Source organism: Oncorhynchus kisutch, linkage group LG14 (genome assembly GCF_002021735.2).
Source record: "Oncorhynchus kisutch isolate 150728-3 linkage group LG14, Okis_V2, whole genome shotgun sequence".
Taxonomy (NCBI): Eukaryota; Metazoa; Chordata; class Actinopteri; order Salmoniformes; family Salmonidae; genus Oncorhynchus; species Oncorhynchus kisutch.
In genome coordinates, this window is record NC_034187.2 from 43,100,674 (window position 1) to 43,115,456 (window position 14,783).

The 14,783-nt window shown below is 41.5% G+C and overlaps 1 protein-coding gene across 1 annotated transcript in view; it reads left to right on the forward strand.

The window, feature by feature from the left end:
• LOC109878139 (WD repeat-containing protein 43) overlaps positions 1-11,407 on the forward strand; it is a 49,014-nt gene extending 37,607 nt beyond the window's left edge. The window contains exons 15-17 of the mRNA XM_020470356.2: positions 173-236; positions 7,077-7,135; positions 7,347-11,407. Coding sequence (XP_020325945.1) covers positions 173-236; positions 7,077-7,135; positions 7,347-7,487 — 264 coding nt within the window. The 3' untranslated portion in view covers positions 7,488-11,407. The remainder of the gene's footprint in view (positions 1-172; positions 237-7,076; positions 7,136-7,346) is intronic.
• The last annotated feature ends 3,376 nt before the right edge of the window (positions 11,408-14,783 follow it).

Here is a 14,783-nt window from a genome sequence, read left to right on the forward strand (position 1 = left end):
TCAACTGCCAGGGTTAGAAGTATATACCAAGTATTTCTGTGTGCTGGTGCATTGTTGCCAAGGCCAGTGTTTCCCATGATAATCTGCAGTCCTGTGCTCAACAGGACAATGCCTTCATTGGACAAATGAAACTGTCCATTCAGCTGCCTCCTAAAGTGTGTTTCTCTCCCAGGTGGTGACAGGTGACAGTGGTGTCACAGACGTGGACCATAAGGCCAAGCTTGTCTACGAGGACGGTAAGGTCTCACTGTATATTGCTTGGTTAACAATGATTTGAAAACGGATAAGCAGGAGAGCATTTGGGGGGGTGGTGTGTTAGGATTTGCATACCCTGACCAGCATGCCAAATCACGACTACAGCTTTTGCTGGGCAGCCAGCGAACTTACTCATTATGGCACTGTATAAAACTGCATAAGAAATTGGCTTTTGATTAAATAATTAGGGCCGGTAGCTATTTCCTATTAGGGCTCGGGAATATGGCCAAAATATCAATGTTTTAATGTTTGTCGGCTATTTAGCAGTATTTTATGTTTCTGAACAATACATTTTCTAAATATGGTTTGAGTAGTAGGCTTGGGTGGTATTCTGTATATTTGGAAATAGCCACGGGATGATTTTTCAATACCTTTGGAACTATTGCTGACCGTTTTTCAATGCATTTTAGTGTTTGTAGCTACTTGAGTAAATACCTGCAGTCAACTTGAACGGAAGGTTAGGTGCTAAAGCAGATCACATTCATTTCCCCTACCACATTATTTTACATTATGAAGCTTACCGTAGTTCCCCAGAACAGTTGAGCCAGTCAGGTGTTTGTAAATTGCACAATGGGGGAGCGGGAGCTGCTGAGTCCAGCTGTTTGGCATGGGATGCGATTTATATTGAAAGTCAACTTTTTTTTCCTTCTTCAATATTGTGATCTGGGACATGCAACTATAGTTTTTCTTCACAGAAAATACAGTAGGTCAATTCATTCGGCAGAAAATTGCTTAATTTTCATCAAATGACAACAGAAGTGCAATTCTATTTGGTATGGCAGCCACAGGTAAATGAGCTTACAATGAAAAAGCACTTAAAAAAAAAAAAAAAACTATGCATGTTTATCATAAACTGTATTATATACAGTTCCTAATGTTTTGCTTGAAGTTAATCTTGCGTTTTACCGGTGAAAAGTCGGCTGGCTACACTGAGAAGTAGCTACACATCAGTCAGAGCACAGAATGCCCGTTCATGAACTGTCATCCGAGTGGAATGACACTGAAGCACAACATTACGGTGATGCCGAGCAGGGGGAAAAATCCTGTGAGAAACGCAGAATTCCGATCTAACTCGACCCGCAGTTTGACCTGCTAGTGGCTGAATTAACAAGATGCCCCCCCCCCCCCCCCTCCCTCCTGCGACAGTTTTCTCAGAGCAGGCGTCAGACCCGTTGCCCTAGTGACTCCACACAGACACAGCGTGTAGCCTACACATGCTGCTCCAGAGCCAATCGTGTTCTTCCTTCGAACAAGCGTAAAACATCCCTAAAACCTTGTTTATTTGTATAATGGATCCCCATTAGTTCCTACCAGGGAAGTAGCTATTCTTCCTGGGGTCCATCAAAGGCAGTTTATACAATTTTAAAAAACATTACATTCACAGATTTAACACACTGTGTGCCTTAATGAAGGCACACATCTACAGTAAAAAAAAATGGTGTGTATAGTGCGTATGTTATCGTGTGTGTGTGTGCGTCTGTGCCTATGTTTGTTGCTTCAGTCCCTGCTGTTCCATAAGGCGTATTTTTATCAGTTTTAAAAAGTATATATTATCTGTTCTGGACTTGGACTGTGAAGAGATGTCTTGTGGTGTATGCGTGGGTGTCCGAGCTGTCTGCCAGTAGTTCAACCAAACAGCTCGGTGCATTCAACATGTCTATACCTCGCACAAATACAAGTAGTGATGAAGTCTATCTCTCCTATACTTTGAGCCAGAGTCCTGTTCTGAGCCAATTGTAATTTTCCTAAGTCCCTCTTTGTGGTGACTGAACAGTAGTCTAGGTGAGACAAAACTAGGGCTTGTAGTACCAGCCTTGTTGATAGTGCTGTTAAGAAGGTAGAGCAGCCGGACTTCTCCCCATCTTAGCTACTTTTGTATAAATATGTTTTGACCTTGACAGTTTACAACACAGGGTTACGCCAAGCAGGTTTGTCACCTTAACTTGCTCAATTTCCATGATTTATTACAATATTTAGTTGAGGTTTGGAGTTTAGTGAAGGCTTTGTCCCAAATCCAATACGTTTAGTTTAAGACATTCAGGACTAACTTATTCCTTGCCACCTGCTCTGAAACTAACTGCAGCTCTTTAAGTGTTTCATTCACTGTAGTAGCTGACATGTATAGTCTTGAGTCATCGGCATACATGGACACACTGGCTTTACTCAAAGCAAACAAAACAACCCCCACAATCTTTTTACCATCAATTTCTCTCAGCCAATCAGTCATTTGTGTAAGTGCTGTGCTTGTTGAATGTCCTTTCCTTTAAGCATGCTAAAAGTTTGTCAATTTTACTATAAAATAGCATTGAGTTTGGTAACCGGCTGATTAGGAGTGGCAATATCATCTGCTAGTATCCTCACTAATTTTCCATCCACCTCGGTCGGTTGTCATTGTTGATGGAGGAATAATTGTATTTCATAATTTGTCCAGATTTACTTGGATGTGTTGTGTCAGCGTTTGTTGCTGTCATGTCGAAGTTAGCTAATTGTGCAAATGAAAAAATGATTTAAGTAGTTAGAATTATCAGTTGGTTTTGTAATGAATGAGCCATCTGATTCAACGAATGATAGAACCGAGTTTGCCCTTTTCCCCAAAATTTTATTTAAGGCGCTCCAACGCGTTTTACTGTCATTCTTTGTCATTTATCTTTGTTTCATAGTGTAGTTTAGTCACATGATTTGTCAATTTGCATAAAGTTTCTGCCTATTCCTTTTGCAGCCAGACTTATTTTCCTTTTGCCTCATCCCTCTCAACCTTAACATTCTTCTGTTCCTCATCAATCCACAGGGATATCTGTTTTTATAGTCATTTTCTTAATGGGTGCATGCTTATTAGTAACTGGAATAAGCAATTTCATAAATGTGTTAAGTGCAGTGTGTTTGTTCCTCATTACCCACCACAGACCAACAAATATTATTTACATCAACAACATAGGAATGACTACAACACTTCTATGACCTCTTATACACTATATTAGGCCCAGCCTTTGTAACTTTGCTTTTCCTAGATATGTCTACTACTATATATTATGATCACTACAGCCAATGGATCTAGATACTGCTTTCAAGCACATTTCTGTCATATTAGTAAAGATGTGATCAATACATGTTGATGATTTTGTTCCTGTGCTGTTTGTAACTACCCTGGTAGGTTGACTGATAACCTGAACCAGGCTGCAGGCACTGGTTACAGTTTGAAGCTTTTTCTTGAGCGGGCAGCTTGATGAAAGCTAGTCAATATTTAAATCATCCCCTGAAAGTCTACCCCTCTGTTGATATCACATACATTATCAAGCATTTCACACATGTTATCCATATACTGACTGTTAGCACTTGGTGGTCTATAGCAGTATCCCACCAGAATGGGTTTTGGGTGAGGCAGATTAACCTGTAGCCATATTATATCAACATTATTTAATATGAGATCGTCTCTTAGCTACAGGAATGTGGTTCTGAATAGAAACAGAACCACAACCTCCACAATTGGCATTTCTATATTTTCTGTAAATGTTATAACCTTGTATTGCTACCACTGCATCATCAAAGGTATTATCTTAGTGAGTTTCAGAGACAGGCAGAATATGAATTTTATCTGTTACTAGCAAATTATTGAGCTACATATGTTTAACGTGGACTGTTTTGAGCGCTTTTCTTATGGGATGCTTGATTATTTTCATTGCTTTGCTGGGAAGCTTAGCAGAAGTAGATATGTTATTTGTTAGTGCAGGGCGAGCTGCTCACAGTGTACTTCCTCATAGGGCACACCAGCTTAGTGCTAACAGTATAAATCTGGTTCATAGGTACATGATTACTGCATACAATAGCTGTAGGATCAGCAGAGGCATTCGGTACAGGTAAAGGGACATACATTTGGTTACTTACATTGTCCACCAACACCCCTGGTATAATGTACAATTGCTGAAGCATTATGACAACTCAGCGTCACAATGGTAGGGGTTACCTGAGCTGGGCTTGAGTCATTGATAAGTCATTGTCTCAATGCAGCCTTATAATGCTGTGAAAGGAGCCAGGAACCCAAATTATTTGGGTGGATCCAATCCGTGTAAAACGTGTTTTTTCCCAAAGGAATTGAAATTGTCAACAAAAGTTTCACCCATTGCGCTGCAATAATCACTTAGCTAGTTGTGAAGAGAGAATCCTTCAGTTGTGAAGAGAGAATGGTGCTGACCCCTAGAGGGCCAGATATGATCTTCTGTTGGCACTCCAAAAGGTCCCAGTTACATCACAATGGTCCTTTTTGTTCGATAATGTCCTTTTTATATATCCATAAAAACTCAGTTTAGCTGGCGCGCTTCAGTCAATAATCCACTCAGTTTCCCTCCATCAAAATGAATCCCAAACGTTACTAATAAACTTATCCAAAAACAAGTCAAACAACATTTATAATCAAACCTTAGGTATCCTAATACACAAATAAACTATAACATTTAAGGCGGAGAATAGTATGTTCATTAACGGAGATAAATAAATAAGAAAGAACGCGCTTTCCTCCACCCGCTTGGAAACACTACAGCCAAAATGGGAGCCACCAAGAAATACTACAATTTCTGGGTCATTTTTCCAAAAACCAGCCTGAAATTCTTTCTGAAGACTTGACATCTAGTGGAAGCCCTAGGAACTGCAATTTGGGAGAACTTGGGCTTATAATTATAGTATTAGCCGTTGAAATCAGTGTTATGCTGAATGTTTGGTGGGGATGGTTTGTCCTCGGGGTTTCGCCTGCCATATCAGTTCTGTTAATCTCAGACATAATTGTCACAGTTTTAGAAAATGTGGAGTGTTTTCTATCCAAATCTGCCAATTATATGCATATCCTAGCTTCTGGGCCTGAGAAACATCCGGACATGAAAATACTGCCCCCCATCCCAACAGTTTTTAACATAAATATATAACTTTGGCCAACATATTCATTTTAATGACATCGACACTTCCAAAAAGTAAACGATTGTTTCAAACTTGCCAAATCGAGGGATAGAAAATAGTTAACCAATTACTATGATGTATCGTCCCTTAGGATCAGCAATTACCTCAGAAGATACAAAGGGGTTAGATTCATCATCCAAAATTTCAGCACCTCTTGATTTAAGTTGAACAGTTTACCAACCCAGTCCCTGCAAATCCGAAAGTGCTCACCAGTCCTCAAGTGAGTCTCTTGTAGAAATGCCAGATTTGCTTTCAAACCCTTTAAATGTGTCATCACCTGCTTTTCTGTCACAGGGTTGTTAGCCCCTTTGATGTTTCACGAAATGTACTTGATGGTATTATTCCGGGAACCCTGAGCACTCCCGTTATACAATCCTTTCATTAGAGCATAGCGTGGAAAAGCAATGAATACCCAAAAACCCCAGGATAACTTGTCTCAGAGTAATAATGTATTTGGAAAAGGTATAGGGGGAAAAACACTGAAAAGACAATGGCATTAAAACTGAACAATTCAACCTCCTGCCCCTCACCCCAGACAATACCTCCCCAAAAGAGGTACAAGCCTAAATAGAACATGTTTTCTCATTTTGAGAGTGCGGCGTTAAACCCACTGTCCCGCACTTTAAAGTGAGGAAGCAGCTCCCTCGTCCGAGATTCTCCATCTTCTCATGGAAAAAGTGCACTCGAATATCAGGGGGCCTCTCACCGTCCCGGGGCTTGGATGCAGTGACCGGTGGGCACGATCAATCAGGGGCGTCTCGTACATGGCAAGAACATCCTTCAGTTGCCCAGTGACTAAATCCGTGGCGCAAGGCATTTCTGTCGACTCTGGGACCGATACCAGTCTCAGGTTATTGTGATGAGAAAATCCCTCTAACCTCACACAGCCCTGCTGTACCTTTTTTTTCCCAGATCCACAGCCAGGCGTTTCATGTCAGCCTCCAGTGAGGTAGTCAGGTCGGAGACACTGGTAGCGGAGGTCTCCAGTGCTGCAATCGTCATGGTGTGCAACTGTTTTGAGTGACGTGATAGCTGTGACCGTCTCGTTTTGTAGGATAGTTAAATCTGCTTTTAAAGTATCAGAAACTTTATGTATTCGAGTCTCAATTGTAGCAACTACCCTTGTTTTCATTTCAACTATCTCTGAGCATAGTAGCTTGATGGCCTCAAATGTTCATTTCAGTGCCACCAGGCAAAGCCGCACCCCCGGGTAAAGTGCTAGTCTCAGGACCCTCGGGTAAAGTGCTAGTCTCCGGACCCTCCGACTCAAGAGATGGTGATAAAAATCACTCTTGTAGGCCAGGTTCTCTGTTGTGTTTTTGGTTAAAAAAAAAATCGACATGCTGACATTTTAAAGCAAAGTAGTCAAGGGTATTACTGAAATTGATCACTTTTCTGTAGCCGGCTGAAAATGTGTGTAACAGACGGAGCTGGCACAAATGGAAAACACTGGTATATATTATTTTTGTATCCCTTTTATAATCAGGACCTGTTAATGGTAGGGACCAGCACTTTTGATTTTGTGGTCTTTTAGTGATTTTTTTTGTTATAAATGTTAATATCCCAGTCGAGATCCCCCGTCACAGCCTCTGAGTTTTTAGCTCAATTGTGCTGTCAAAGCGAACAGGACCTGAATGTCAACTAATTCAAATGCGAATATGTACTTTTCACCCAACAGTATTTAAGAGAAAGGGGCTTTTTTACAGTTTAGTTCCCTCACCTCTCTGGTCTGTTCCATTTCTCTGGCCATCTCTCCCCCTTTTCTGTGGTATGATTCATGTCTCTCTGATGTAATAAAGCTGTCAAGTGTTTCTGTAAAGTGTCTCGACTGTGGCTTTGTGAATGACTGGTTTTTGTCTTGTCCCTCCGCTCTACAGCGTCCTCTGATGAAGACAAGGCTTCAGGCGATGAAGGTCTTCCAGACGAAGATTCTGATGTAAGTGGTACTGAGACAAAGGGGCTGTGGGTGGGGGAAGGAATGCAGGTGGGTTGTGAAACGCCTACTCAAGTTTATATGGCGGTGTTGTAAAGCAGGCTTTTGCTCTTGAACAAACACATTCTCACAGATCATTATGTTTGTTAGTTTGACTTGTGAACTGCGGTCTTTTACTGAGTTGTTGGGTTGACCTGGGAATTTGTCTGTGCAGAACTGGGAGGAGGATGGCATAGAGAATGAGACTATGGAAGACGAGCATAGAGAAGAAGAGACGGAGGAAGGCATGAGGACGGAATCCAAAGCTAACGGTGATTCCGACATGGAACCGGGAAACGAGAGCGAGGAAGAGTGATGCTCTTCAAAGGAAACAATCTCAAAATGAACACACAAAAATGGACCTGAGATTGTACTTTTATTTTCATGCTTTGTTTTTATTGTATCAGAACATAAATGGTTCTACAAAAAACATGGACAGGCAGTGGGTGCGTGTGACCGGCTGTGAAAGAGGCCTATTCTTTTCCTGGGACAGCCAACAAAGGCGGGAACGTGTTATCCCCACAACCAAGCTGTATATTTTCCAGAGATTCAAGACCCATGCTTCTGTCCCAATCTCCTCCTTTCTCTACTTTGTCTGTGGTTCTGGGTGTAAATCAAGTGTGACCCCCCCCCCCCACTGCTTATTCCAGAGAAATGGTGGCCTTGTTGCCTGACATGGGATGCATCCAAATGGCTCCATATTCCCTACGTACAGTTGATGTCGGAAGTTTACATACACTTAGGTTGGAGTCATTAAAACTCATTTTTCAACCGCTCCACAAATTTCTTGTTAACCTGTCTAGGACTGTCCGGAACCCCTCGGCAACAGCCAATGAAATTGCAGGGCGCCAAATACAAATCTCATAAATACAAGTATTAGGCACCATTTTAAAGATAAAATTCTTGTTAATCCAGCCAGTGTCTGATTTCAAAAATGCTTTAGAGGGAAAGCTCCACAAACAATTTTTAGGTCACCACCAACTCACAGAAAAACCTAGCATTTTTCCAGCCAAAGAGAGGAGGCACAAAAAGAGATGGCAATTAATCACCAACCTTTGATCTTTATCAGACGACACTCATAGGAATTCATGTTACGCAATGCATGTATGTTTTGTTCGGTAAAGTTCATATTTATATCCAAAAATCTTAATTTACATTGGCGTGTTACGTTCAATAGTTCCAAAACATGCAGTGATATTGCAGAGAGCCACATTAATTCACAGAAATACCCATTATAAATGTCGATGAAAATACAATTTTTAGACATGGAAATATAGATACACTTCTCCTTAATTGCAACCGCTGTGTTTGATTTTAATAAAACTTTACGGAAAAAGCATAATCTGAGAACGGAGCTCAGCCCAAACCAGCCAGAGAAATATCCGCCATGTTGGGTAGTCAACATTATTCATAAACAGTATTATAAATATTCACTTACCGTTGATCTTCATCAGAATGCACTCCCAGGATCGCAGTTCCACAATAAATGCCTGTTTGTTCGATAATGTCCATTTATGTCCAATAGCTTCTTTTGTTAGGTCGTTTGGTAAACAAATCCAAATGCGCGATCTGGTCCTTTCGGACAAGACGTTCAAAAGGTTATATTACAGGTCGAAGGAACTTGTCAAACTAAGTTATAGAATCAATCTTTAGGATTTTTTTATCATAAAAGTTCAATAATGTTCCAACCGGAGAATTCCTATGTCTGTAGAGAAGCAATGGAACGACAGCTACCTCTCAAGTGAAAGCGCGTGACTGAGAACGAGGCTGAAGGCAGACCACTGACTCAAAAGAGCTCCCATCCGGCTCCACATCACAGTAGAATCCTCATTCAAGTTTCTAAAGACGGTTGACGTCTAGTGGAAGCCTTAGGAAGTGCAACATAACCAATATCCCACTATGTATTTAATAGGGGTGAGTTCAAAAACTACAAACCTCCAGATTTCCCACTTCCTGTTTGGATTTTTTCTCAGGTTTTTGCCTGCTATATGAGTTCTGTTATACTCGCAGACATCATTCAAACCATTTTGGGGTGAAACTTTGGGGTGTTTTCTATTCAATAATAATGTTAGCATCTGGGACTGAGTAGGAGGCAGTTCACTCTGGGCATGCTATTCATCCAAAAGTGAAAATGCTGCCCCCTATCCCAAAAAAGTTAACAAACTATAGTTTTGGCAAGTCGGTTAGGACATCTACTTTGCATGACACAAGTCATTTTTTTCAACAATTGTTTACAGACAGATTATTTCACTTATAATTTACTGTATCACAATTCCAGTGGGTCAGAAGTTTACACTAAGTTGACTGTGCCTTTAAACAGCTTGGAAAATTCCAGAAAATGATATCATGGCTTTAGAAGCTTCTGATCATTTGAGTCAATTGTAGGTGTACCTGTGGATGTATTTCAAGGCCTACCTTCAAACTCAGTGCCTCTTTGTTTGACATTATGGGAAAATCTATCTGAAAGGCCGCTCAGCAAGGAAGAAGCCACTGCTGAAATGTCTTCTGGTCTGATGAAACAAAAATAGAACTGTTCGGCCATAATGGCCATCGTTATGTTTGGAGGAAAAGGGAAAACCATCCCAACCGTGAAGCACAGGGGTGGCAGCATCATGTTGTGGGGGTGCTTTGCTGCAGGAGGGACTGGTGCACTTCACAAAATAGATGGCTTCATGAGGAAGGAACATTATGTGGCTATATTGAAGCAACATCTCAAGACATCAGTCAGGAAGTTAGAGCTTGGTCCCAAATGGGTCTTCCAAATGGACAATGACCCCAAGCATACTTCCAAAGTTGTAGCAAAATGGCTTAAGGACAACGAAGTCAAGTTATTGGAGTGGCCATCACAAAGCCCTGACTTCAACCTTATAGAGAATTTGTGGGCAGAACTGAAATTGTGTGCGAGCAAGGAGGCCTACAAACCTTATTCAGTTACACCAGCGATTCAGGATGAATATGCCAAAATGCACCCAATTTCTTTTTGTGGGAAATTTGTGGAAGGCTACCAAATACTTATTGAGTGTATGTATTCTTCTGACCCACTGGGGAATGTGATGAAAGAAATAAAAGCTGAAATAAATCATTCTCTCTACTATTATTCTGACATTTCACTTTCTTATAATAAAGTGCTGATCCTAACTGACCTAAAACAGGGAATTTCTATTAGGATTAAATGTCAGGAATTGTGAAAAACTGAGTTGAAATACACCTTGGCCAAATATATTTGTACTTCTGACTTAAACTGTAGCTCACTACTTCCTCTGGCCCGTAGTGCTCAGGTCAAAATTAGTGAACTATATACGGTGCCATTTTGGATGCAACCATGACTAATAGATAATGTCCCCTTGCAATGTAAATCTGTATGAAAGCTGCAGTGTTTGTAGGCGTCCCCAGCTACCCACCAGAATCCTTGAATTAAGTTCAGTCTCCAACTTAACCGTTTTTCTCCCAACCCTCTTCTGTTTGTCCTTCACTCCTTTTGTCCAATGAGTTTTTCAGGGCATGGAGATCATTCCACGGCTTAAAATCATAGCTTGTAGGGTGACCAGAGAAAATAATTAACTTTGCTCGATTAGGTGAATTAATTGGTTTTCAAAATGGTTGCAGCTCATTTTGTTCATTTACACATCGGTCAACAAATTTGATTGAAAATCACTCTCCTTGTACTCAGCTGTTTGCTACTTTACTTTTTCTTGAGAGGAAGATACAACTGACTGAATGTTCCTTGACATAGTTTTGCACTTTGTGGGCAGACTAAAAGTTGAATTGATATAAATTATGCTCTTTGGACCTCCTATTTACTGGTTGGTTATTTAAAAAAATGCAACCTTGGGTTAGTTATACAATAGAAACAACCTGACAGGGGTACTATTTGGGGCTGAGATGAGCAGGGTTGCACGTGTATAAGGAGAAACATTAGTCATCTACAGAGCAGATAACCTAAAGCAAGATTTAAAAAATACTCCATTAGGACAGAAGGTGGAAAACTACAACAGTTGAATCTACTAAAAGGTGGGAAAGTTTAAATCTCTTCACACGTTACAATGTAGGATAATCTGATGAAAGGCACAGAAAATAGAACTAACAAAAGATTCAAGATAGAGCCTGCAGGGCATTACTGTCAATAGCAATGTTTCCATGCAAGTAAAACAATACCGTATTTAAAACAAAAACTAAATCATGACAGCTGTAATGTAAAGTGTTTTTGTACAATTTTATAAATGCGGACAGATCATTTGTCTGACTTGGTTGGATCTTTTTGTGTTAGTAAAATGTAATTATGCGAGAAGTGTTGGTGGAAATGCCCATGTGCAGATATTGATAACCATATCGACATAAACTTGGGAGTCATGTTATTACAAGCGAGTTTATTAACAAGAGCATCAGCGACATCGTACCCACAGCAACTATTAAAACATTACCAATCCAGAAACCGTGGATTGATGGCAGCATTCGCGCAAAACTAAAAGCGCAAACCACTGCTTTTAACCAGGGCAAGGTGACCGGATACAAACAGTGTAGCTATTCCCTCCGCAAGGCAATCAAACAAGCTAAGCGTCAGTAAAGAGACAAAGTAGAGTCGCAATTCAACGCCTCAGACACGAGAGGTATGTGGCAGGGTCTACAGTCAATCATGGATTACAAAAAGAAAACCAGACCCGTTGCGTACCAGGATGTCTTGCTCCCAGACAGAGACTAAACAACTTCTTTGCTTGCTTTGAGGACAATACAATGCCACTGACACGGCCCGCTACCAAAACCTGTGGACTCTCCTTCACTGCAGCCGACTGTGAGTAAAACATTTAAACGTGTTAACCCTCGCAAGGTTGCATGCCCAGATGGCATCCCCAGCCGCGTCCTCAGAGCATGCGCAGAGCAGCTGGCTGGTGTGTTTACGGACATATTCAATCAATCCTTATCCCAGTCTGCTGGTCCCACATGCTTCAAGAGGGCCACCATTGTTCCTGTTCCCAAGAAAGCTAAGGTAACTGAGGTAAACGACTACCGCCTCGTAGCACTCAATTCCGTCATCATGAAGTGCTTTGAGAGACTAGTCAGGGACCATATCACCTCCACCCTACCTGACACCCTAGACCCACTCCAATTTACTTACCGCCCCAATAGGTCCACAGATGAAGCAAACACACTGCACACTGCCCTAACCCATCTGGACAAGAGGAATACCTATGTGAGAATGCTGTTCATAGACTACAGCTCAGCATTTAACACCATAGTACCCTCCAAACTCTTCATCAAGTTTGAGACCCTGGGTCTCGACACCGCCCTGTGCAACTGGGTACTGGACTTCCTGACGGCCCGCCCCCAGGTGGTGAGGGCACTCACAAAAGCCCTCACAAACTTCTACAGATGCACAATCGAGAGCATCCTGGCGGGCTGTATCACCGCCTGGTACGGCAACTGCTCCGCCCACAACCGTAAGGCTCTCCAGAGGGTAGACCCCGCCCTGTGCAACTGGGTGTTAACTCGAAATGACACAACGACAAGGTTCCAGTTGAACAAAGTTTACTATACCGTATGAGCACACTCAAAGGTAGCCATTACACTCAAGGCTAGGTCCATCAACAACAAGACTCCCTGCGCAGGCGCACTCTTGACTGCTTGATAGCCCCGTAATAACAGAAATATATAGGGATACTTAAAACATGAACTTAACAATCTCCCCTTTTCTTTAAAGACAAATTAAAACAACATAATTAAATTTCCAAGTATTATTCAAGATCCCCATTACAAATGGGTTGTGTGACAGTTTTTATTTGTATTACTCAAGCTGCCACTTTCCATTACTGAGAGCCTGTAGGAGCACAAGACCAGATGCTCCTTTTTAGTCAAGACAGTCAACAAGCTAGATTATCTGTGCTTGATTAAGTTCCTTGATGCTGCTGATCTCAAGATGAAGTCTTTTCTCTGTGACAGACTTGGTTGACTTCACAGCATCAACTAATGAGTAGTTGTCAGTGGCACAAACTACAGGTAGAATGTGCCGTTTTGTCTCACCAGTGGTAAGCTCTGAGAACCGAGTTGCAAGAAAGATCGCATTGTCAATTCCATCCGCAAGAGCAAATGTTTCTTCAGCAAGTGTGCTTCGGACAACCCTTCTGATCCTTTTTGACTGCCGACAGATAGGTGAGAATCTTCCTCCTTCACCCATTAAAACGATTAGATGTCCACCTTGTGTGCCTCCTCCATCTATAAGGTTCCCTAGCGAAGCATCACTGAAGACAACTAGTTTCAAAGAGTCATCTTTTCCAACATGCTAAAACTTTGAAGTCACTTGTTGTGATTTCAGTTTACACACACTTTGTTTGCCTCATGAATGGTTTGTACAGTGGCGTGTTTTGTGTTAGATTCCAAGTTGCAATCATCAAACATTACATCAGGTCTACTCTGTCTAGCAACCCATAAAATGTGTCCTATCTTTGACCTCAATTGATCAGCTTCAATTCCACAGAGAGGGGAATTCCTTTGTACAGCTCTTGAAGATATAGCTCTCCTGTTGCATCAGTATTGTTCCATCAACTGTAATAAACTCTGCCAACATAAACATTATCATGCTCCTCACGGCCGACCTGGAAAACAGCTTTGAGATGTGGAATCACAGTTGTAGCAAAGGTCTGTGAGCCACCCCAGATAAAGTCAACATGACAGGCAAGTACTCCAGTCACATTGCAGCCTTGATCAAGCCAATAGAAGACTGCAGGATCCACTTGTGACATTCTTCCACCTGTATTCAGCATTGTTGCCTTGACGTTGTTGTACCAGTAGAGTAATGCATCTGCCAGGCCATACACACACTTTTTTAGTTTCCACAGTGTTCCTTCGCTTCGGGCGGAGGTCGGATGTGAATGTCCCTTGACAGCTCTGTTCCGTGCAAAAAAATGCAGATTTGATGTCTATAGAATTAAGTTTCCATTTTTTTCTGGCAGATCACTGACATCAGCAATCTGAGGCGCATGTCGGTGAGTCTTTTGGGAGTTCTGTAGCAGCCAGCTCCTCCTCTAAACCTCTAGCCACTAGACGTGCTTTAGGCACTATTCCAGTTAAAGAATCCTTAAGGGTACACACCCACCTTGTTGAGACACAATTTGGGCCAATGTCTTTGACTTCCTCAAACACTCCATTTTTCCTCCAATTTACTTAGCTCACCTAGCTTAGCTGAGTCAAATGACACGTCCTTTGTTTCAAGTACATCATCATTTTGAATGTCATTCTGTTTTTCTCGATTTTCCATTGGTTCAATTCTGAGATTATCTACAAGTGACAGGTCAGCTGACCCTGTTGTACTAGAAAGTGTAGCTGGTTCAGAGTACTGCAAGTTGAACCAGTTCTGGTGTTTTCCTTTGGCTTTTCCTGCTCGTCCAATGACTGTTGCTGTATGTGGAATACTACTTTCTCTGTCCATGTATTTAACAGTTTGTCCAGTTTTCAGATTGGAACAACCATGTTGTCATAACACATGTAGCTGTTGTTGATTGTTTTCCTCATTTGAACGCTCAACAGTATTATCTGTGGCATGGTTGAAGGTCTCAGCTTCATTTCCTGTGTCAGTTTCAGTGTTCATATCATTGGATGCGACATATGGTAGGTTTGTCTG